Below are 22,493 nucleotides of genomic sequence, written 5' to 3'. Positions count from 1 at the left end.
GATGCTACGAGTATACGGTCTTGCTGAAAAATGGCATTGCGTTCAGTTTCATTCTGTGAGTTCGACAGCTACTTGACTAAATATTGTATTTTCGCCTTACGCGACTTGTTCTTTCTTTCTTTCTTTTTCATTATCTTTTTTGCGATCAATTTTGTGTCGTATTACGTTGTGTCCCTTTCTAAGGAATAATATTTTACCTTTAAACACATGATACATACGATCATTTATAACAAGTTAAGTTTCTTGTTGGTGAAAACTTCCGTGTGGATTTTCCTATTGTTTTTATATTTAGTCAAGTTTTGACTAAATATTTTAACATCGAGGGGGAATCGAAACGAGGGTCGTGGTGTATGTGTGTGTGTATGTGTGTGTGTGTGTGTGTGCGTGCGTGCGTGCGTGCGTGTAGAGCGGTTCAGACCAAACTACTGGACCGATCTTTATGAAATTTGACATGAGAGTTCCTGGGATTGATATCCCCATACGTTTTTTTCATTTTTTTGATAAATGTCTTTGATGACGTCATATCCGGCTTTTCATGAAAGTTGAGGCGGCACTGTCACGCCCTCATTTTTCAACCAAATTGGTTGAAATTTTGGTCAAGTAATCTTCGACGAAGCCCGGGGTTCGGTATTGCATTTCAGCTTGGTGGCTTAAAAATTAATTAATGACTTTGGTCATTAAAAATCTGAAAATTGTAAAAAAAAATAAAAATTTATCAAACGAACCAAATTTACGTTTATCTTATTCTCCATCATTTGCTGATTCCAAAAACATATAAATATGTTATATTCGGATTAAAAACAAGCTCTGAAAATTAAATATATAAAAATTATTATCAAAATTAAATTGTCCAAATCAATTTAAAAACACTTTCATCTTATTCCTTGTCGGTTCCTGATTCCAAAAACATATAGATATGATATGTTTGGATTAAAAACACGCTTAGAAAGTTAAAACAAAGAGAGGTACAGAAAAGCGTGCTATCCTTCTTAGCGCAACTACTACCCCGCTCTTCTTGTCAATTTCACTGCCTTTGCCATGAGCGGTGGCCTGACGATGCTACGAGTAAAATGGCATTGCGTTTCATTCTGTGACTAAACTACTGGACCGATCTTTATGAAATTTGACATGAGAGTTCCTGGGTATGAAATCCCCATACGTTTTTTTCATTTTTTTGATAAATGTCTTTGATGACGTCATATCCGGCTTTTCGTGAAAGTTGAGGCGGCACTGTCACGCACTCATTTTTCAACCAAATTGGTTGAAATTTTGGTCAAGTAATCTTCGACGAAGCCCGGACTTCGGTATTGCATTTCAGCTTGGTGGCTTAACAATTAATTAATGACTTTGGTCATTAAAAATCGGAAAATTGTAAAAAAAAAATAAAAATGTATAAAACGATCCAAATTTACGTTTATCTTATTCTCCATCATTTGCTGATTCCAAAAACATATAAATATGTTATATTCGGATTAAAAACAAGCTCTGAAAATTAAATATATAAAAATTATTATCAAAATTAAATTGTCCAAATCAATTTTAAAACACTTTCATCTTATTCCTTGTCGGTTCCTGATTCCAAAAACATATAGATATGATATGTTTGGATTAAAAACTCGCTCAGAAAGTTAAAACAAAGAGAGGTACAGAAAAGCGTGCTATTCTTCTTAGCGCAACTACTACCCCGCTCTTCTTGTCAATTTCACTGCCTTTGCTATGAGCGGTGGACTGACGATGCTACGAGTATACGGTCTTGCTGAAAAATGGCAGCTACTTGACTAAATATTGTATTTTCGCCTTACGCGACTTGTTTTATGTAATGATAACCCATCTCTTAACACATTACATAATATATATGACAACGTTTTGTTCTGGAGTTATTTTGCTGTGCTGCTATCGCATGCACAAACTCTTTTTTTTTATGAAAAAGATAAAAAGAACTTTCTAGTTTTTTAGTGTCTTTCTCTTTCTTGAGGCACTTCTTTTTCAGATGTTCTGTTCATAGCCCCATTGACGACCTCCTTTCCTAGATTACTTCTTCTGCTTCTTCAGCGTTCCAGAATGTTCTGGTTACGTGTGAGCTCGTTTGCCCATTTGGGTTCCCCACACTATACACTATACTTTGAGAGCATAGTCAGCTCACTCCGCTTTCGTTGAGTAGGCATACTGGGTATTTTCGTGTTTCCATAACCCACCGAACTCCGATTACAGGATTACAGGATCTTTTCTGTGCGCACTTGGTCTTGTGCTTGCGTGTACACACGAAGGGGGTTAAGTCACTAGCAGGTCTGCACATAAGTTGACCTGGGAGATCAGAAAAATCTCCACTCTTAACCCACCAGGTTGCAGCGACCGGGATTCGAACTCACGACCTCCCGATTAGGAGGCCGACGTCTTACCACCACGCCACTGCGCCCGTCCCTAGATTTGTGAATGTCTTGAGAGTGGGTTCCACTCTGTCAGACACCGGCACGGCTGGCCTAGTGGTAAGGCGTCCGCCCCGTGATCGGGAGGTCGTGGGTTCAAACCCCGGCCGGCTCATACCTAAGACTTTAAAATTGGCAATCTAGTGGCTGCTCCGCCATGGGGCCCGGGTAGCTCAGGTGGTAGAGCACTGGACTTGTGATCGAAAGGTCGCTGGTTCGAATCCGGGCCGGGACGGACACGGGTCAACTTTATGTGCAGACCCAGAGACGGTATCCATCTCCCACCCCCGTGTCACCACAGTGGCACGTAAAAGACCTCGGTCATTCTGCCATAAGTGCAGATGGCTGATACCACCTAAACACGCATACACTTGTGTACCTCATCTAAAGTCGGGTTAAAACCCGGGAACATGCCCCAAATGGCTTTGCCGTGAGGGCGTAAAACTTGAATTTCTCCCCCTCTCGCTGCTCCGCCTGGCGTCTGGCATTATGGGGTTAGTGCTAGGACTGGTTGGTCCGGTGTCAGAATAATGTGACTGGGTGAGACATGAAGCCTGTGCTGCGACTTCTGTCTTGTGTGTGGCGCACGTTATATGTCAAAGCAGCTCCGCCCTGATATGGCCCTTCGTGGTCGGCTGGGCGTTATAAACAAACAAACTCTTTCATCCATACTCTCTATGTTCAGGTTAGCACTATGGCTTCGCTCAAAGTCCTCTTCGCCGTCGTTTTGGTTGCCATGGCAATGGTGATCAGTGATGCGCGCAAACCCAATGAGAAAAGGCTCAGACTCAATGAACTGAAAACTGAGGCACGCACTCTCATCTCCGAACTGGCGTAAGTTTTGATTAAAGACAAACGATACCGACTGAACGACTCAAATCTCTTCTGCTTTGCTCCCCCAAAGCGAAATCTTTGACACCAAAAATGTATAACAAGTATGAGGAGACGTAAAAACTCTGTGTGTGTGGGGGGGGGGTGTGTGTGAGGAGGGAGGGGGTAGGGGTGGGGGTTGTGTGTGGGTGGGTGGGTGGGTGGGTGTGTGGGTGGGTGTGTGTGTGTGTGTCTTTGTCTGTGTGTGTGTATAGCTGGTCTGTATGTGTGTGTGTGTGTGTGTTGGTGTGTGTCTGTGTGTGTGTTTGTGTGTGTGCGTGTTTGTGTGTGTGTGGGTGTGTGTGTGCGTGCGTGTGTGTGTGTCTTTGTCTGTGTGTGTGTACAGCTGGTCTGTATGTGCTTGTGTGTGTGTGTGTGCGTGTGTGTGTGTGTGTGTTAATGTGTGTGTGTGTGTGCCTGTCTGTGTGTGTGTCTGTGTGTGTGTATGTGTGCGTGTGTGCGTGTGTCTGTGTATGGGTGTGTGTGTGTGTGTGACAACCTCATTTTATCTAATCTTCTCTCAAATGAAAAACCTCATTTTTATCTAATCCTATTTCAAATAACAAACCCTCCTTTTATCTAATCTGATCTCAAATAACGAACCCTATTTTATCTCTCATCTCCAGCGACCTGGGGTGCAAGCACACAGGCTGGAGTCGCCCTGTCGACAAGTCTCTGGAGGATAAGATTGAAGCCTTCGAAAAGCGCGTGGAGGAGCTTCAGGGTGAGCTCGCTGACTGTCAAGAATCTGACGCCACAGAGGCCGAGGAGGCCACTTCCGCTGAGGAGGCCGAAGTCACTTCCGCTGAGTCGGTCGAAGCCACTTCCGCTGAGGAGGCTGAAGCCACTTCCGCTGAGTCGGTCGAAGCCACTTCCGCGGAGTCACTCGAATCCCGTTCCGCTGAGGAGAATTAATGGTCAATAGACGAATCCCGAAAATAACTCCTGTCTACGTGTTTCCTCGCTAATGATTGGCCCGTCCAATGTTTGTCCGATTTTTTGCAAAAAAAAGTCACTCTTCCACAACACGAAAAATCGTGTGTGTGTGTGTGTGCTTATGTATGTGTGTGTGTGTGCGTGTGTATGTGTGTGTGTATGTGTATGTGTATGTGTGTATGCGGTGTGTGTTTGTGTGTGTGTGTGTGTCTGTGTGTGAGTGTGTGTGTGTGTGTGTGTGCATGCGTGGTGCGTGCGTGTGTGTGTGTGCGTGAGTGCTTGAGTATAATTATGTGCTTGTGTTTGTGTGAGCGTGTGCGTGCGTGCGTCCGTGTGTGTGTGTGTGTGTGTGCGTGCGTGAGTGAAAAAACTCTTTCTCTCTCTTTCTCTCTCTCTTTCTCTCTCCCTCTTTCTCTCTTTCTCTCTCTCTTTCTCTCAATGTGTGTGTCTCTCTCTGTCTCAGTCTCTGTGTCTGTCTTTATATCTGTGTCTCTCTCTCTCTCTCTCTCTCTTTGTCTCTCACTCTCTGTCTTTGTCTCTCTCTCTCAGTCTTTCTCTCTCTCTCTCTCTCTCTCTCTCTCTCTTTCTGTCTTTGTCTCTCTCTCTCTCTCTTTCTCTCTCTCTCAGTCTTTCTCGCTCTCTCTCGCTCTCTTTCGCTCTCTCTCTCTCTCTCTCTCTCTCTCTCTCTCTCTCTCTCTCTACGTTTCAATATATCAAATAAGGTGATTATGAACGGTTAGTTACAACTAACTAACTAACTAACCACACCACGATCCACTCTCGCAGTCATACAATTAATAGATAGGATCAACAAAAGTATAAGTTTCAGACGCCTGTTTATATACTAACTCGCCACCTCCCTCGAAACTTCACTCCAAAAGATGTTTTACGTTCAAAACGTAAAATATAGGTCACTGACAAAAATGCCAGTTAAAGATTAGAAAATGATAATAACACGCTGATCCCTTGTATAGATAAGAAAGATAGTCGGTTATACAAAAGCGCTGGTTAAATGCAGGTGTCACACACTTCACGTTGTCACCACTCAAATATAATCACAAATACACAAGGTGACTTGGTGGTTAAAGGCGCAATGGCATGGTGCACTTAGCTTTTCGTTGCGGAGTGGGCGACCCGTAGATAGTCCTTCCCCACTACTGCTTCGTTGATTGGAGTGCCGGTTGGCGTGGAACGAAGCAGGGAATCGTGGGGAAATCAGGCGTCTCACTCAGCTGCTGAAGACAACGGGTGTCGTGTAGGTGACGTCACTGCCTGCCGGAAAACCCCTGCAGACGATGACGGCCTCAGCGGTTATCCCAGCAGCAGTAACAGCATACAGCAAAACAGCAACAGCGATGACCCGGTTACAGCATACCCGCAAAGACTCGTAGTCGGCAGATAAGTAGATAGGTCAGTCACGTAGCGAAGAAAGGCTGCAACAAAAAGCATCGGTGCACTAAACATTCCACGCAACCCTTCACCCTCCACCTTCAAACATGTCACCTTTACATATTTCATCGAACACGTGGGCCTGCACAAACGAACTTTTAAAACAACAAATCAGCCATTTTCCTTCCTTCTCTCCATATCTGCAAAAAACATATACAGATTATTATTTTAGCGTCACAAAGAGCAAATTATGCGCTAACCTGGAAAGAACAACAGAGAGTATTTCATTCTACAAACACAGACTCGTCAACAGTGTTAAATAATGATTTATTAACTCAACAGCCTAATGTAAGTAGCTCTCCTTTAAGCGAATCCGCTCCCTTTTGAATGGCTTCCGTCCGTCAACGAAAAAACCGCCATCTCCTTCTTGCTGTTCAAATTACTTTATGCGTGGGAAAAATCCCCCGCTCAGCCAAGAATCAAAAACCCGACAACCTTGTTGCCAGCACAGGTAAACAGCGAAAAGTTTTCTCTCCTACGTAGTTCCGTAAAGCCCTACTGTACCATGCAGAACGGCACGCTGACTTAAAATAATATATCGCCACGTGAGAAGACCATCTAACTTTAGGATGGAGAAAAAACGATCCTTCTCTGTTGCTGCCCTGTGTTCAAGTCCCTCACATGTCTTCCCCAAACAACCTTGAAAAAACCATCACGTGACTCCACGTGTCCCGTATCCAGTACAGTCACAGTCGATTTCGCCAAGCAAGCGAAATCACGCACGTGGAACCCTTGTATCCAAATATCACCCCTCGCATGCCAGCCAGGCGTGCAGGAAAACGTATTTCCCGTGCTAAGCTCGGTCAGCAGAAAATAGCCCACGGTACAAGCACAGGCGCTTTTCGTCGTAATTTGAGAAAGGCACCCCACAGAGTGTTCCTTTCTCGATCCATGTCACTAAATCGTGACACTCTCTCTCTCTCTTTGTCTCTCTCTTTGTCTCTCTCTCTCTCTCTCTCTCTCTCTCTCTCTCTCTCTCTCTCTCTCTCTCTCTCTCTCTCTCTCTCTCTCTCTCTCTCTCTCTCTAAAGTGATGTCAGGATACGCACCGGAGACATTACGTGATAATTTTATTTTGAACTATAACAGACTAAAAATCATAACACCGACTCCACGTATTGACCTTTTCAAATCAAGCCTTCTTTATTCAGGTGCGGTCCTATGGAACTCACTGCCTATTTTTCTAAAGCATAAAACAAACACAGACAGCTTCAAAAAAATTATATGTCGCACATAATACAACTAAACATGTGCTGAATGGTTCATCAATTCATTTAAAATGTATGTGCATGTTAAACAAAATTATAATAATATGCAGATCTAAATTAAGTTATGTTAAAAATTGACACTTTTTATCATTGGAAATTGTACTTAAAATGCAGCATGACAATTTATTTTTTAAATTTGTATCTGTATATATAGTTATAATGTATTAAGTTTGATGTGATAGTACTTTGATTATATTGTTTTCTGTTCTTGTTGACCCTATATTAGGGCGAGGGCTTGATGTAAAAAAGCAATATTCTTGCTTATCTATTACCCTCGATAATAAAGATTTTGTCTTGTCTTGTCTTGTCTCTCTCTCTCTCTCTCTCTCTCTCTCTCTCTCTCTCTCTCTCTCTCTCTCTCTCTCTCTCTCTCTCTCTCTCTCTCACTCTCTCTCTGTCTCTCTATCTCCCTCTCTCTCTCTTTGTCTCTCTCTCTTTGTCTCTCTCTCTCTCTCGGTCTCGGTCTCTCTCTCTCTCTCTCTCTCTCTCTCTCTCTCTCTCTCTCTCTCTCTCTCTCTCTCTCTCTCTCTCTCTCTCTCTTTCTGTGAGAAAACAAATGGTTTGTTTTTTAAACCTAGCGCGATGTGTTTACAAAAAAACTCAAAGAAACTGGAAGGCAACTTCAAAAAGGACAATAACGTTGTTGTTCTTCTTGAAGTTCATCGTTGTAATACGCTTACTGTCGTTGAGCTATCGCAAACACAGGCGCACTGTGTTATTGGCACATGGGAGATAATTCTAAGGAAAACACCCGTTCAGCAGACGATCAAGAATGCCAAAGGGCTCTACTATATTCCAAGGTTATACGTACAAAATAGAATAAAAAATGTAAAACTGTTTGTGAATACACTGTAACATACCCAAGCGAAGGGAAGGCGTAATTCCATGCAAAAACGAGGCCAGATCTGAGATGGTGAGCTGAATAGTTTGCACGAGAATAACCGGACCTTTGAGTGTTATTTTTACGGGCGCAGTGGGCTAGTGATTAAGACGCCGGCCTCTCATGCGGAAGGTCGCGGGTTCTAATGCCGGCCGCGCCTGGTGGGTTAAGGGTGGAGTTTTGTCCGATCTCCCAGGTCAACTTATGCGCAGTCCACGTGTTTCAGACACACCTCATTAGTGACTGGTCTGTTATGTCACGGAAAAGTGTGCACGAATGAAACCAAGAGGATTCACTCTTTCACAAACCATGCAAACCCGACAGAGTTATGTCCAAACATCGTCAATTCTACCCACACTCAAAATATATAGAAATGTTCCATTTATGAACACGGTTGGTGTAAACCACTTTGAACGCAGTGCTACTGCTAGTGTGACATGAAAAGAAAATGGCACGTAGTAACCCCACCGTCTTTGCCTACCGACTTCTATTGGCCAGCCACAGCGTCTAGTTCTTAGGGTGTCCAAATTACCCCCCTTTACCCTACTTATGCAAGGACCTAAACAAAATAAGTAAGAAGAAAAAAAGAACGCAGGTAGATGGGGAAAAAAAGAGATAGCACGTAGTAATCACATTCACAATGCGTTCCAATGGCAACACCGAAAGTGATAGCACGTAGTAACCACATTCACAATGCGTTCCAATGTCAACGCCGAAAGTGATAGCACGTAGTAATCACATTCACAATGCGTTCCAATGTCAACGCCGAAAGTGATAGCACGTAGTAACCACATTCACAATGCGTTCCAATGTCAACGCCGAAAGTGATAGCACGTAGCAACCACATTCACAATGCGTTCCAATGTCAACGCCGAAAGTGATAGCACGTAGTAACCACATTCACAATGCGTTCCAATGTCAACACCGAAAGTGATAGCACGTAGCAACCACATTCACAATGCGTTCCAATGTCAACGCCGAAAGTGATAGCACGTAGTAACCACATTCACAATGCGTTCCAATGTCAACGCCGAAAGTGATAGCACGTAGTAATCACATTCACAATGCGTTCCAATGTCAACGCCGAAAGTGATAGCACGTAGTAACCACATTCACAATGCGTTCCAATGTCAACGCCGAAAGTGATAGCACGTAGTAATCACATTCACAATGCGTTCCAATGTCAACACCGAAAGTGATAGCACGTAGTAACCACATTCACAATGCGTTCCAATGTCAACACCGAAAGTGATAGCACGTAGTAACCACATTCACAATGCGTTCCAGTGTCAACGCCGAAAGTGATAGCACGAAGTAATCACATACACAATGCGTTCCAATGTCAACACCGAAAGTGATAACTTGAACAAACCTGATATTTATGCGTTAGAAGTTCAAACTCGTTATGTTTCCTTCTTTAATTACATGTGACCGTCTCTGATTGTTGTTGTTGTTGTTGTAGTTGTTGTTGTTCTTGTTCTTGTTCTTGTTGGTGATGTTCTTGTTCTTGTTCTTGTTCTTATTCTTGTTTTTGCTGCTGCTGCTGCTGTTGTCGTCGTCGACGCTGAAAATAACAAATAAATAAATCTGCAGTTTTGGTCGCGACTTCTACCAGTATTCTATCACACATTTTTTTTCGATTTTGTTCGGCCGGCCGTCCGGCCGGCCGTCCGTAGACACCACCTTAACGTTGGACTTTTCTCGGAAACTATCAAAGCGATCGGGCTCATATTTTGTTTAGTCGTGACCTCCAATGACCTCTACACTTTAACGATGGTTTCGTTGACCTTTGACCTTTTTCAAGGTCACAGGTCAGCGTCAAAGGAAAAATTAGACATTTTATATCTTTGACAAAGTTCATCGGATGTGATTGAAACTTTGTAGGATTATTCTTTACATCAAAGTATTTACATCTGTAGCCTTTTACGAACGTTATCAGAAAAACAAGGGAGATAACTAGCCTTTTCTGTTCGGCAACACACAACTTAACGTTGGGCTTTTCTCGGAAACTATAAAAGTGACCGGGCTCAAATTTTATGTGAACGTGACTCATTGTGTTGTGAATAGCAATTTCTTCCTGTCCATCTGATGCCTCATATAATATTCAGAACTGCGAAAGTGACTCGATCGAGCGTTTGCTCTTCTTGTTATTTTTAATCTTTCCTTTTATTTGTGCTTTTTTGGGGTGTGTGGTGAAGGGGTAACTCTGACCTTGAGTGGACTGGTGCAAAAAACAACCTGTTCCAGAACACATCAACCTTAAAAAAATATACTTTAAAATAAACCGGGCAAAGTCTGTATGGTAGGCGTGCATCTCACAAGTCCAAACAAAAATTGAATACTGGCAGAAATATATTAAAGGAACACTCCTTCTCGTACAAAACAGTTCGGTTCTTCATCTCAGATCGCGTCATCCCCCGAAAGCGGCATAAGGCTGCCTGAATAGCGGTGTAAAAACAGTCATACACATAAAAACCCGAAGGAGTTTCAGCCCATGAACGAAGAAGAAGATTTGGTCAGACTTTTACATGGGATAAGGCCATTCCTCCACTTGGTCACATACCTTGTACATGGGAAAAGGCCATCCCTCCACTTGGTCACATACCTTGTACATGGGATAAGGCCATCCCTCCACTTGGTCACATACCTTTTACATGGGACAAGACCATCCCTCCACTTGGTCACATACCTTGTACATGGGACAAGGCCATCCCTCCACTTGGTCACATACCTTGTACATGGGATAAGGCCATCCCTCCACTTGGTCACATACCTTGTACATGGGACAAGGCCATCCCTCCACTTGGTCACATACCTTGTACATGGGATAAGGCCATCCCTCCACTTGGTCACATACCTTGTACATGGGACAAGGCCATCCCTCCACTTGGTCATATACCTTGTACATGGGATAAGGCCATCCCTCCACTTGGTCACATACCTTGTACATGGGATAAGGCCATCCCTCCACTTGGTCACATACCTTTTACATGGGATAAGGCCATCCCTCCACTTGGTCACATACCTTTTACATGGGATAAGGCCATCCCTCCACTTGGTCACATACCTTTTACATGGGATAAGGCCATCCCTCCACTTGGTCACATACCTTTTACATGGGATAAGGCCATCCCTCCACTTGGTCACATACCTTTTACATGGGACAAGACCATCCCTCCACTTGGTCACATACCTTTTACATGGGACAAGACCATCCCTCCACTTGGTCGCATACCTTTTACATGGGACAAGGCCATCCCTCCACTTGGTCACATACCTTGTACATGGGATAAGGCCATTCCTCCACTTGGTCTCATACCTTGTACATGGGATAAAGCCATCCCTCCACTTGGTCACATACCTTGTACATGGGACAAGGCCATCCCTCCACTTGGTCTCATACCTTGTACATGGGACAAGGCCATCCCTCCACTTGGTCTCATACCTTGTACATGGGACAAGGCCATCCCTCCACTTGGTCACATACCTTTTACATGGGATAAGGCCATCCCTCCACTTGGTCACATACCTTTTACATGGGATAAGGCCATCCCTCCACTTGGTCACATACCTTGAACATGGGATAAGGCCATCCCTCCACTTGGTCACATACCTTGTACATGGGATAAGGCCATCCCTCCACTTGGTCACATACCTTTTACATGGGACAAGACCATCCCTCTACTTGGTCACATACCTTTTACATGGGACAAGACCATCCCTCCACTTTGTCACATACCTTTTACGTGGGACAAGGCCATCCCTCCACTTGGTCACATACCTTGTACATGGGATAAGGCCATCCCTCCACTTGGTCTCATACTTTGTACATGGGATAAGGCCATCCCTCCACTTGGTCACATACCTTGTACATGGGACAAGACCATCCCTCCACTTGGTCACATACCTTGTACATGGGACAAGGCCATCCCTCCACTTGGTCTCATACCTTGTACATGGGACAAGGCCATCCCTCCACTTGGTCTCATACCTTGTACATGGGACAAGGCCATCCCTCCACTTGGTCACATACCTTTTACATGGGATAAGACCATCCCTCCACTTGGTCACATACCTTGTACATGGGATAAGGCCATCCCTCCACTTGGTCACATACCTTGTACATGGGATAAGGCCATCCCTCCACTTGGTCACATACAAAAATCTACACCCTGACTGTTTGCTGTGGTGAGGTGAACATTTCACGAATTAATTTCGTGAAAAGTCAACAGTGGCTTTTTAGAAATTAATTTATCAATAAATGCACAGAGAGCACCCATACTGTTTATTTTTGGCAAGTGGAGGGATAGTCTTAAGCCTGTCATTAATTGAGCGAAGTATACTTCACGAAGCTAGCTGCACGACACTTTGGCACTAATGTTTCGGTAAAAGACTTCGCGAAGTTGTCGCAAAGTCAACTTCGGACTTTTCTAATTTAAATGGCACTTTTTATGCTTACACTACAAATGGCACTTTAAATTCGTGTGTGTGTGTGTGTGTGTGTGTGTGTGTGAGCGTGTGTGTGTGTGTGTGTGTGTGTGTGTGTGTGTGTGTGTGTGTGTGTGTGTGTGTGCGTGCGTGCGTGCATGCTTGCGTGCGTGCGTGCGTGTAAATGTTGTTTATATTGATGTTATTGTGTTTTGATTCAGCGACAATATAATTTTTCTTTTCAGATAATAAAGTATGTTTGTATTGTGTTGTATTGGGTTGGGTTGTATTATATTGTATTGTATTGTATTGTATTGTACTGCAGTATTATATTGTATTGTATTGTATTGTATTGTATTTAATGACCGCCTTTAACCTGTGTAAAAACCTGACCAGATCTGACATGGAGAGGAGTGGGCCTTTATCACGAACACTTCTAAAACGCTGGCATGAATATTTGCGTTCACACAAAGCCACAGCAACCGAGAAACGGTAGCTAAGCACTTTCACCTTTCCGTTATCTAGAAACCCAGAACTGTCTTAACCCCTGTTTACCGTTAACATTATTTCCCGATGAGCATCTCCGTCTGAAGTAAAGTGCGATGCCTTACACATTGGCAACGAACGTCGAGCTTTTCTTGGATGTTATGTATGCCCCGTTCATGAAAAACCAAGAAGAAAAGCGCGTGGTGCACGAAAAAGTCATGAAACTCACGCTATTCTGTGTATCGACGATACAGTATTCGATCAATCGAGAAGAAAAGCGCGCAGTGTACTGTTACTGATGAACATTGTGCTTTTCTGTGAAGAATGGGTTGTGCCGTATTTATGAATAGCCAAGTAGCTAATGTGGACTTGATGCAATATCTTGAGACGGTGCACCCATCCCCTTTGGGTCACAGCAAACCGGCATAGACACTCACGGATGATGCCCACAGAATATCGTGAATATTCTACACATACATATATTATACGCTCGTATAAGTGAGACTTCAGCTACCGGGATAATCATCAACGTTGAATTGTGCTTTCGTTCTGCGTCAGGTAGGTTGAAAGCAAATTTTAATGTTTTCAAACTTCCTTGCTCCTCTACTCGTTTGTTTTGGTTTGTGCATAGTTACATCTGCAGGGTTTTTTTTTCTGTTCTATCGTCTTTTTCTTTTTCCCGCTTTGGGTATGTGAGGTCGAAACGTCGCCGTTATTTGTTTCATCGTTTTCGTTCATAAGACTTTAGAGACTAGAGAGTCCATTATTGTTTGGTGTTTTTTTTCTGTTTTTTTTTGTAAAACTGGTTTGTTAATAATGAGGGATTGTTCTTTTTTTTAATAATTTACCCGTGCTTGTGAAAACTTTCAGTGTGACAAAAAGCTGGTTGGATTGTTCAAAGCTTGCAGAATGTTCATGTTGATTGATGCATCAAACTGTAGTATCTTTTGTTGGGTAATGCATTACTAAATTACTTATATGTACTTAATGCCTTAATGGTCAAGGCGTTGAATGATGTACCCTTAAATACCAGTCAGATAGGATACCGGATTTTCCGGACTAACGAAACAAAATAATATTTGTTTCTTTTAAGTGCAAACGATTGTCGTATAATCAATAAATTGTTACCGTCAGACTTGATGGTGTTCGTTATGTTTTTATTGCTGTGTTCCCAATGGAGGAGTGCTGATTTTAAAAAAAGCTTCAATTTTCTATATCCTTACCCTCGTAAATAAAATATTATCTTATTTTCTCTCTCTCTCCCACCCTCTCTCTCTCTCTCTCTCTCTCTCTCTCTCCCTCTCTCTCTCTCTCTCTCTCTAAATGATTCTAAATTCTAAATGACGACTGTCCTAAATATTTGCAATCACATTTTAAACATGCCACAAAAAGATATGGGTCCCAAAAAAATCATCCCTCCTATACCTCGCATAGACCTCTACAAATCGAGCTTAGCCTTCTCGGGAGCGTTTCTCTGGAACTCCTTCCCCCAACAGATAAGAAATGCAACTTCAGTGAAAATGTTTAAGAGACAGTCACGTTCACACATCATTCGTGAATGAAATGTCTTGTTCGATTGTTATTTTGTTAAACATTTTGTACTTGTGTTAACGGATGTGTAGCTGATCGGAGCAACTTTATTCCCAAATGAAAGGTATAACTATGTCAATGTAATTTTGTAATTTTTGAGTTCTCCTTATGTAATTCCTTAAATGCACATTGTGTTGCATTCCATACAATGTATTTCTGTATTTTATATGATTGAATTTATATTTTTTAATGTGCGTCTGTCTTTATGTGTTGTACAAAGGAGAGGTTGGAAGAATAGGCTTTGCCTAAAACCTTTATCCTTTTGTAATAAAGGTCTGAGTCTGAGTCTCTCTCTCTCTCTCTCTCTCTCTCTCTCTCTCTCTCTCTCTCTCTCTCTCTCTCTCTCTCTCTCTCTCTCTCTCTCTCTCTCTCGGTGCATTGTTTTGTGTTACATGAGATGCTGAACATGGTGTGTGAGGTGAGTTGGGTTTTTCCAGCACAACGAGTTAGGTTCGCACACAGTGATGTTTTATATATTTTCTAATTCTCGCAGGTTCCTTGCTGTTTAAACTTAGTTCCTACGTGACTTGAAGTGACAGGCAAACAAAATTGCACTAGAAAAGTGTTTTTAGACGCAAATCCAAATCCAAAATCACAAAAACTGAATGGCTGAAGGAAGACACATGAACATGTAATGTGACGTCACAAAAGCGATTACGTCATCAACGCATCCTTTCAGGGCCTAAGGTTGCCTCGGCAAACCTTAAACATGGCAAAAATGTCTGTGATCTCTGCCTTCTGTGTCACTTTCTGCATTCTTCAAACGTTTGCTCAAATGAATGACGTCAGTGAATGGCTGAAGGACGTGGACGCCAACGTGACGAAACTGGCGCGTCAAATGACGTCAGACGAATGGAGTTTCTTCACGCACGTCACAAAAGCAACCAGACTGTCAACGGTAAGAACGGTGTTTCAGAAATATTAATAATAAGAACATGATAATAACAATGACAATAACCACAACGAACATTTTATTGTCCATCAAAATGTAAGCATTACAATGGAAAAATGTCTTCGACACATCTTCAACTTTCTAAACGTTTGAAAAAAAGGTTATTAAAACATCGTATTCTATTATACATATGTAAGAGAGACCTTCCGTGTTATAACTAAACCACATCTTCACACGTGTGTATATCAGGTAAATGAGGTCAAGGGTCAAATTATAACTCAGACTCATGCATTGCCTGGCGGTGACCTTGGAAGTAATTTTCAACTGCTCATGATGAGACAAACTTGCGGAAAACGTTATTTACACAAAATATAACTTTTCCTACTTGTGCAAATATCCCGTCCTCGCTGACCACCTTATTTACACAATACTTTGTGCATATAGCCTTTAAACGGCTATACACACAAGTGCTTGTGTAAATAGTGTGGGAAGCAAGTCCGAGCTATTTGCACAAGGAGTAAAATTGTGTAAATAGCGTTGTTTCCCTTTGCCATAAATACTTTGTGTCCATAGCTTCATCTGTTGAGGCCAGGCTATTTACACATGCAGGAAGAGTTTCTTCCATGGTCCGGTATATTGCTACATGTTCGGGCATGCTCTATATCTGTTTTTGTTTCAATTTGTTTATGTTTCCCACAAAATTATATATGTTTTGCTTATGTAACTGTTATCACTATCAATTACTTTTGACTTTTTTTGGTGTCCGTATCTTTATCTGATACCTTAGCATTTATTATATAGTTTAGTTTCAGTGCATGTAGTATACTGATTTATCGTATACTAGATGAATACCCGGCTTCGCCGGGAAGAAATAGAGCCGAATACCCGGCAACGCCGGGTACCCGGCTTCCTACGCGACTGACGCCACACGAAGGAAGGGAGATAAACGCGCAAAACACTGGAGAAGATAAGGAAGAGTTACTGGGAATGGATACATGTACAGAAAAACCATAGAAACCAAATTAGGTTCAGCGCTGCGCGCTGAGAGCACGTGTTGAAAAGTTTCATCGACCAGATTGTGTCCGGGGTCTACCTGAATATGCCCACCAAATTTGAAGCAGATCCATCGAGAACATTGGCCGTGCATCGCGCAGTGACCGACAGACAGACAGACAGACAGACACACACACACACACACACACACACACACACACACACACACACACACACACAAGCCGTATATAGATATAGATGAGTAAAATGGAGGTAAATTTTCTGAGGTCGTGAAAAGAAAGTCTTCCTCATCTTCTTCCTTTTCACTTATTTCTGTTCTCTCGTGCCTTTTTTCCCACCTTCTGTATTACCACCCCCCCCCCCCCCCCTCCCTTTTCTGTTTGTTTGTGTATCAGGTGTTTCTGTTTGTTATCGTTTTCTGAAAGGAGTTCATGTATTTAGTTCGCCATCATGCTAACCTTTGTTATGTACTTACTATGATTGCTTACAATAAGCAGGATATGCTTGAGTTAGCAATCTTAAAAGCCATGTACAGGTATTGTTTTTGTCATGATAAAAGTTGAATAAAGTATTGTTAAAACCAACAACAAAAATAACATAACAAAACAGGGCCTTAAAGAAATCGATTACAAAATAAGCAAGACGTCTCTTTAGACCTTCTCTTTCAAAAAAGCCAAACAAATTTCCAAATTCCGTCATAACATGGCTAATGGCTTCACGTAAAAATTCTGTCACTTCTTCTGCCCGTCTCCCGAGGAAGTGAAAGAACATTTCGATATCTTTAACATATTTATCAGCAGTAAAAAATCAATCGTGAATCTGTGAATGTATCGATATCGTTATATCATTTAGGGGTGAAATCTTAAATCTGGGAGTGTTGTTTAAAAAGAGGTCATACTGTACTGCTGCCGGAAATTAGAAAAAATCCGGCACGGTTGGCCTAGTGGTAAGGCGTCCGCCCCGTGATCGGGAGGTCGTGGGTTCGAACCCCGGCCGGGTCATACCTAAGACTTTAAAATTGGCAATCTAGTGGCTGCTCCGCCTGGCGTCTGGCATTATGGGGTTAGTGCTAGGACTGGTTGGTCCGGTGTCAGAATAATGTGACTGGGTGAGACATGAATCCTGTGCTGCGACTTCTGTCTTGTGTGTGGCGCACGTTATATGTCAAAGCAGCACCGCCCTGATATGGCCCTTCGTGGTCGGCTGGGCGTTAAGCAAACAAACAAACAAACAAGCAAAGATTATGCAAATCCAAAAACAAAGAGACTGCCAACGTTCCAAAATTCAGAATCAAAAAACAAGAAAGGTAGGTTGTTGGAACGTTTGTTATTTTATTAACAAGTTTTTATCTGTTTTGTCCAAAGGCACACAGTCGTAGTGATTACTGGGACTTTGTGGCGAAAGTGACACAACAAGCAATGGCCGTGCGGGTCAGCCAAAGTGACGTCAGAATCTCCAAACAGCTGTCTCTGTGGAAAGCTACCAGAGTCTTCAATCAGGCCGCTTCTGACGTTGAAAAAGAGGTTTGTTTCTTGGTTCTTGTTTCGTTGTGTACTATTGTAATTGGGGTAGGGAGACGGAAGAAGGGGGTGGGTGGGTGGGGGGGGAGGGGGGGGGAGTATTTGACTTGCTGGCTTTCTCTCTGATTATCTGTCTGTTTGTGCGTGCGTGTTTGTTTGTTTGTCTGTCTGTCTCTCTCTCTCTCTCTCTCTCTCTCTCTCTCTCTCTCTCTCTCTCTCTCTCTCTCTCTCTCTCTCTCTCTCTCTCTCTCTCTCTCTCTCTCTCTCTCTCTCTCTCTCTCTGACAGACGCAAACCTATCTCTCCCTCTGTCTGTTTGTCTGTCTGTTTGTCTGTCTGTCTGTTTATCCGTCTGTCCGTCTGTCCGTCTTGTCTGTCTGTCTGTCTGTATGTCGTTTTGTATTTAGCTATTTCTGCATGTGATGCCTTTTGGCCTTTATTGTTCTTTGTATTTCCTTCTGATAACAAATTATCGCAAATTGCTTTTGCCAGGTTCCAATTTTTTTCTTTTTTTTCTTTTTTTTCTGTTAGAAACGAGCTTACGAGCTGACATTACTTGAGCACCTCTCGGAGTCATTGGACACATCATTAAGACAATCAGGTATTCTTTCTTTCTGGTATATATCGCAGCAACCGGGAGTAAATATCTCGTAACGATATTTTTACTCGGACTGGAGTAAAAAAAACTTTGTGGCAGAAGTATTTTTTCCGTTCATTGGGGAGTTTGACAGGTGTACTCGGAGTTAAAATTTCGCAACGAGATTTTTACACGGGAGGTAATTTTTCGTGGAGTACTGTGCTTATTACATTTAGTCAAGTTTTGTTTCGTATTTCACCGGTTTGCTGGTTGGCTGTATGTGTGTCTGCGTGTCTGTTTCTCTTTGTTTGTTTGTTTGTTTAATTTGCTTAACGCCCAGCCGACCACGAAGGGTGATATCAGGGCGGTGCTGCTTTGACATATAACGTGCGCCACACACAAGACAGAAGTCGCAGCACAGGCTTCATGTCTCACCCAGTCACATTATTCTGACACCGGACCAACCAAGTCCTAGCACTAACCCCATAATGCCAGACGCCAGGCGGAGCAGCCACTAGATTGCCAATTTTAAAGTCTGCCGGCCGGGGTTCGAACCCACGACCTCCTGATCACGGGGCGGACGCCTTACCACTAGGCTAACCGTGCTGGTATCTGTTTCTCTGCCTGTCTGTCTGTTTAAGTTCCCGACTGACTGACGTACTCGGATATTAACCTTTTTGTTGTTGATTGACGTTTCTGTGAGGAAACAAAAAAGCCTCCTTAACCTGTGTACACTATGGATTGTAACAGTTGTTGTTGTTGTTGTTGTTGTTGTTGTTGTTGTTGGTGTTGTTGTTGTTGTTGTTTTTTTCTTGTCGTTTACATATTGACGATTTTATGACTCAAGATTCCATTTGGACAGCTTCTATCTCATCACTTTCGTTTTAGCAGAAACGTCAGAATAAATAAACCTCACAGAAGAAAAGCTGAAACAGTTTGGCATGAAAGAAACAAAAGACTGAAACCATTTCATTTCAGGCAAGTTCGACAACTCTGAAGACTTTGATGCCCTGCTGGCTCAGTGGACATCTCTCCATGATGACGTCACGAGACGTAATCTTCGTGACGTTTACGAAACGTACGTCAACTTGACCACCACATCGTCAGGTACGCTTCTTAGTCACTTAGTTCGTCTTAAAGGTACATGCCTTCTCCTTTATCCGACTAGAGTCACCATCTCAGAACTTGGCAGGGTTTTTTCATTGGATTTGACCATCCCTCCACGTGTACACATACCAAAAACCAACACCCTAATAGCTTGCTGTGATGAGTTGTAATTTTTCGATGAATTTAATTTCGGAAACTAATTCTTAAAGAAAATACCACTGTGCACAGTGAGGACCAATGACTGTTCATTTTTGGTATGTGACCAAATGGAGGAACGATCCCGTTCCGCGTAAAAAGGCCTGACCAAATCTGAGACGGTAAGGCACACTCTTAGCACGAGGCGGATTGAACCTAAATGTCCGTGTTTACTGTACACAAGTATGGACGGTTTTCTTTTTTGTGTGGAAAGGATGGTCCCTTTTAAGAGTAATTCTAAAATTGTTTTGTTTTGTTTGTTTGTTTGTTTAGTTTTGTTTGTTTGTTTGTTTGTTTGTTTGTTTGTTTGTTGCCTTAGAACTGTCGTTTTGGTTACATTTTATCTCTCTGACGAAGTGAATCGTAAATTAAATTACACGACAGAGTTTAAATTCTACCCGCAGTCCGGAACTTCACAGGAATGGAAGCGCTTACGTCACGAGTGATGACGTCATACCGCCAGTTACATGCTTACGTCAGAGAAGAGCTGATGAAGGAATACGGCCCCCACAGGATGCCTGCCACGGGACACATCCCTGCACACCTTGTTGGTGAGTTGTCGCCCCTCTGATTCTGATTCTGCTGATATTGTCGGTGTTGGAGGTAATTAATACCTGGTCATTTGATGGAAAAAATGCGTTTGTTTGGTACCTGGTGTGTGCGTGTGTTTTGTGGTGAACTATCTCTCTCTCTCTCTCTCTCTCTCTCTCTCTCTCTCTCTCTCTCTCTCTCTCTCTCTCTCTCTTTCTCTCTCTCTCTCTCTCTTTCTCTCTCTCTCTATCTCTCTTTCTCTCTCTCTCTCTCTCTCTCTCTCTCTCTCGGTCTCTCTCTCTCTCTCTCTCTCTCTCTCTCTCTCTCTCTCTCTCTCTCTCTCTCTCTCTCTCTCTTTCTCTCTCTCAAGGCATCTTGACATACTTCTCTAATGTAATATTTTACTTATTCAGCGTTAATTATTAGTGTAATTCCTCTTTAGGACGAGGGCTGGTCGTAAAAAAGCAACCACTTTGTGTTTATACTATTACCCTCGTAAATAAAATCAAAACTTGACTAAATGTAATAAAAAGTGGCCATTGTCATTTACTATCATTATATGATTATCTGTGACGTCTTGGTATCATTTGTTTAAATAATTATCTCCACTGTTTTAGATGAAGAAGAGAGAGTGTCATAGTAACATTGTTTATGTTATCTCTGCTGTTAGCGTCATTTGTTTATTATTCTCTCCGCTGTTAGGAGGGGAAGAGAGAGTGTCATGGTATTACCCAATATTGACGGACTGTGTGATGATATCTTCTGCTCTGGTCTGTTGAGACAGTGATATCAAAATCGAGACCGGATATCACTGTCGAAACAGACCAATAGCAGAAGATATTGTCACACAGTCAGTCAATGTTAGATATATTGCTAATTCTCTGGACATTTTGTATTTACTGTAAAGAAATTACAAAAGTATTTGTCTCAGTTTTGGCTGTTCCATATCCCTCCCTCTGATTATTATTTCTTTTTGTTCACTCTTTTATTGTACTTTTCAGTATTTCAAAATGTCTTTTCTTTCAAAAAGTCTTTAGTCACTTGCTCAACTAAATTCTGGGATAATTACATTTTCATATATATTTGTTTGTTTTTAAATGTAGGTGTTTTTGTTTTTGAAGTGGGGAAGCAATAAAGAGGTCGTCGATATCAAAACTGATATCGACGGAAATGTCGTCGATATCACTTTTGCACTGAGCTCAGTTTTGCCCAATTGACCAATGGAAATCCACGAAACATATGAAATAGCAATATTGTTGCTTATAGTTATCTCTGCTGTTAGTGTCATTTGTTTATCTTTCTCTCCGCTGTCAGATGGAGAAGAGAAAGTGTCGTGGCACCATCTATATAAAGTACTGCGCCCTTACAAGTTCGCCCATCACCATCTCCTTACGTCGAAGGTGAGTCATTATGAGCTTGCTGAATTATTATACGTTATTTGCGTTTTGACCAAAATATGACATTTTACACAGATCGAGACAGTCATTGTTCTCCGAGACCGCGATAGCGGTCGGGGTGAACAATGACTGTCGAGATTTGTGTAAAATGTCATATTTTGGTCAAAAACGCAAATAACATTTATGTATCGATCGAATTCCTTTCAGGTACTGACTTTGTTGTTGTTTTGACGATTGAACGAGCACACACACATGCAATCAAACACATGACGTGTGTTTTGTAGTTCCTTTGAAGTTTTGGTCAACCTGTAGGCCTCTGACGTCACATGGCTCAAAGAAGGGAAATCCAATGTCCAATCGATACATATGCAGTTAGTATTACTTCTTATCTGATGGTCATATTTTGTGAAATATTGCTTGAAGACGTGTTTCCTTTGAACCATTTAGTGGTATGATGTTGCGGAGTAAGTGGAATGATCATGTTGGGGTTCTGGAAATCTGTTCAACTTAAAGCGTTTGAACAGAGCACATAAGACCACACATGTGCACACAGCCGGACTTGAATTGATCAATCCCAGAGTCAACTTTGTGCAGACCCTCCTCGGTGTCCGATCACCCCCCCCCCCCCCCACCCCTCCCCTCCAATGTGCATGCATGCGCACGATAAAGATACTACGTTTACCGCGAAAGTCTCAGGGCTTGGAAACATAAACACATCCATGCAGGACAAAGAGAGAATAAAATTGGCAGCACCGTACTGTATGGCAGCCCGCTTTCCCCAATGAGAAGTCAGGCCGAATTTCCATAAGGGTAACCTCAAAACCTTATCCCTTGTCCTTATCCGTATCCTTATAATTATCCTTGTCCTTGGCCTTGTCCTTGGCCTTGGCCTTGTCCTTGGCATTGGCATTGGCCTTGGCCTTGGCCTT

The 22,493-nt window shown here is 42.4% G+C and overlaps 2 protein-coding genes across 2 annotated transcripts in view; one reads left to right on the top strand and one right to left on the bottom strand.

The window, feature by feature from the left end:
- LOC138946752 (cyclin-T1-like) overlaps window positions 1–22,493 on the bottom strand; it is a 110,054-nt gene that overhangs the window by 16,014 nt on the left and 71,547 nt on the right. Inside the window, exon 11 of the mRNA XM_070318155.1 lies at window positions 3,085–3,260. Coding sequence (XP_070174256.1) covers window positions 3,085–3,260 — 176 coding nt within the window. The remainder of the gene's footprint in view (window positions 1–3,084; window positions 3,261–22,493) is intronic.
- LOC138947447 (uncharacterized) overlaps window positions 13,152–22,493 on the top strand; it is a 58,130-nt gene continuing 48,788 nt past the window's right edge. Inside the window, exons 1-7 of the mRNA XM_070318921.1 lie at window positions 13,152–13,300; window positions 14,826–15,230; window positions 17,603–17,761; window positions 18,289–18,358; window positions 19,313–19,441; window positions 20,041–20,187; window positions 21,482–21,567. Of these exons, the coding sequence (XP_070175022.1) occupies window positions 15,042–15,230; window positions 17,603–17,761; window positions 18,289–18,358; window positions 19,313–19,441; window positions 20,041–20,187; window positions 21,482–21,567 (780 nt within the window). The 5' untranslated portion in view covers window positions 13,152–13,300; window positions 14,826–15,041. The remainder of the gene's footprint in view (window positions 13,301–14,825; window positions 15,231–17,602; window positions 17,762–18,288; window positions 18,359–19,312; window positions 19,442–20,040; window positions 20,188–21,481; window positions 21,568–22,493) is intronic.

The sequence above is a fragment of the Littorina saxatilis genome, linkage group LG14 (genome assembly GCF_037325665.1).
Source record: "Littorina saxatilis isolate snail1 linkage group LG14, US_GU_Lsax_2.0, whole genome shotgun sequence".
NCBI lineage: Eukaryota > Metazoa > Mollusca > Gastropoda > Littorinimorpha > Littorinidae > Littorina > Littorina saxatilis.
This window is presented reverse-complemented; position numbering and strand designations above follow the sequence as displayed.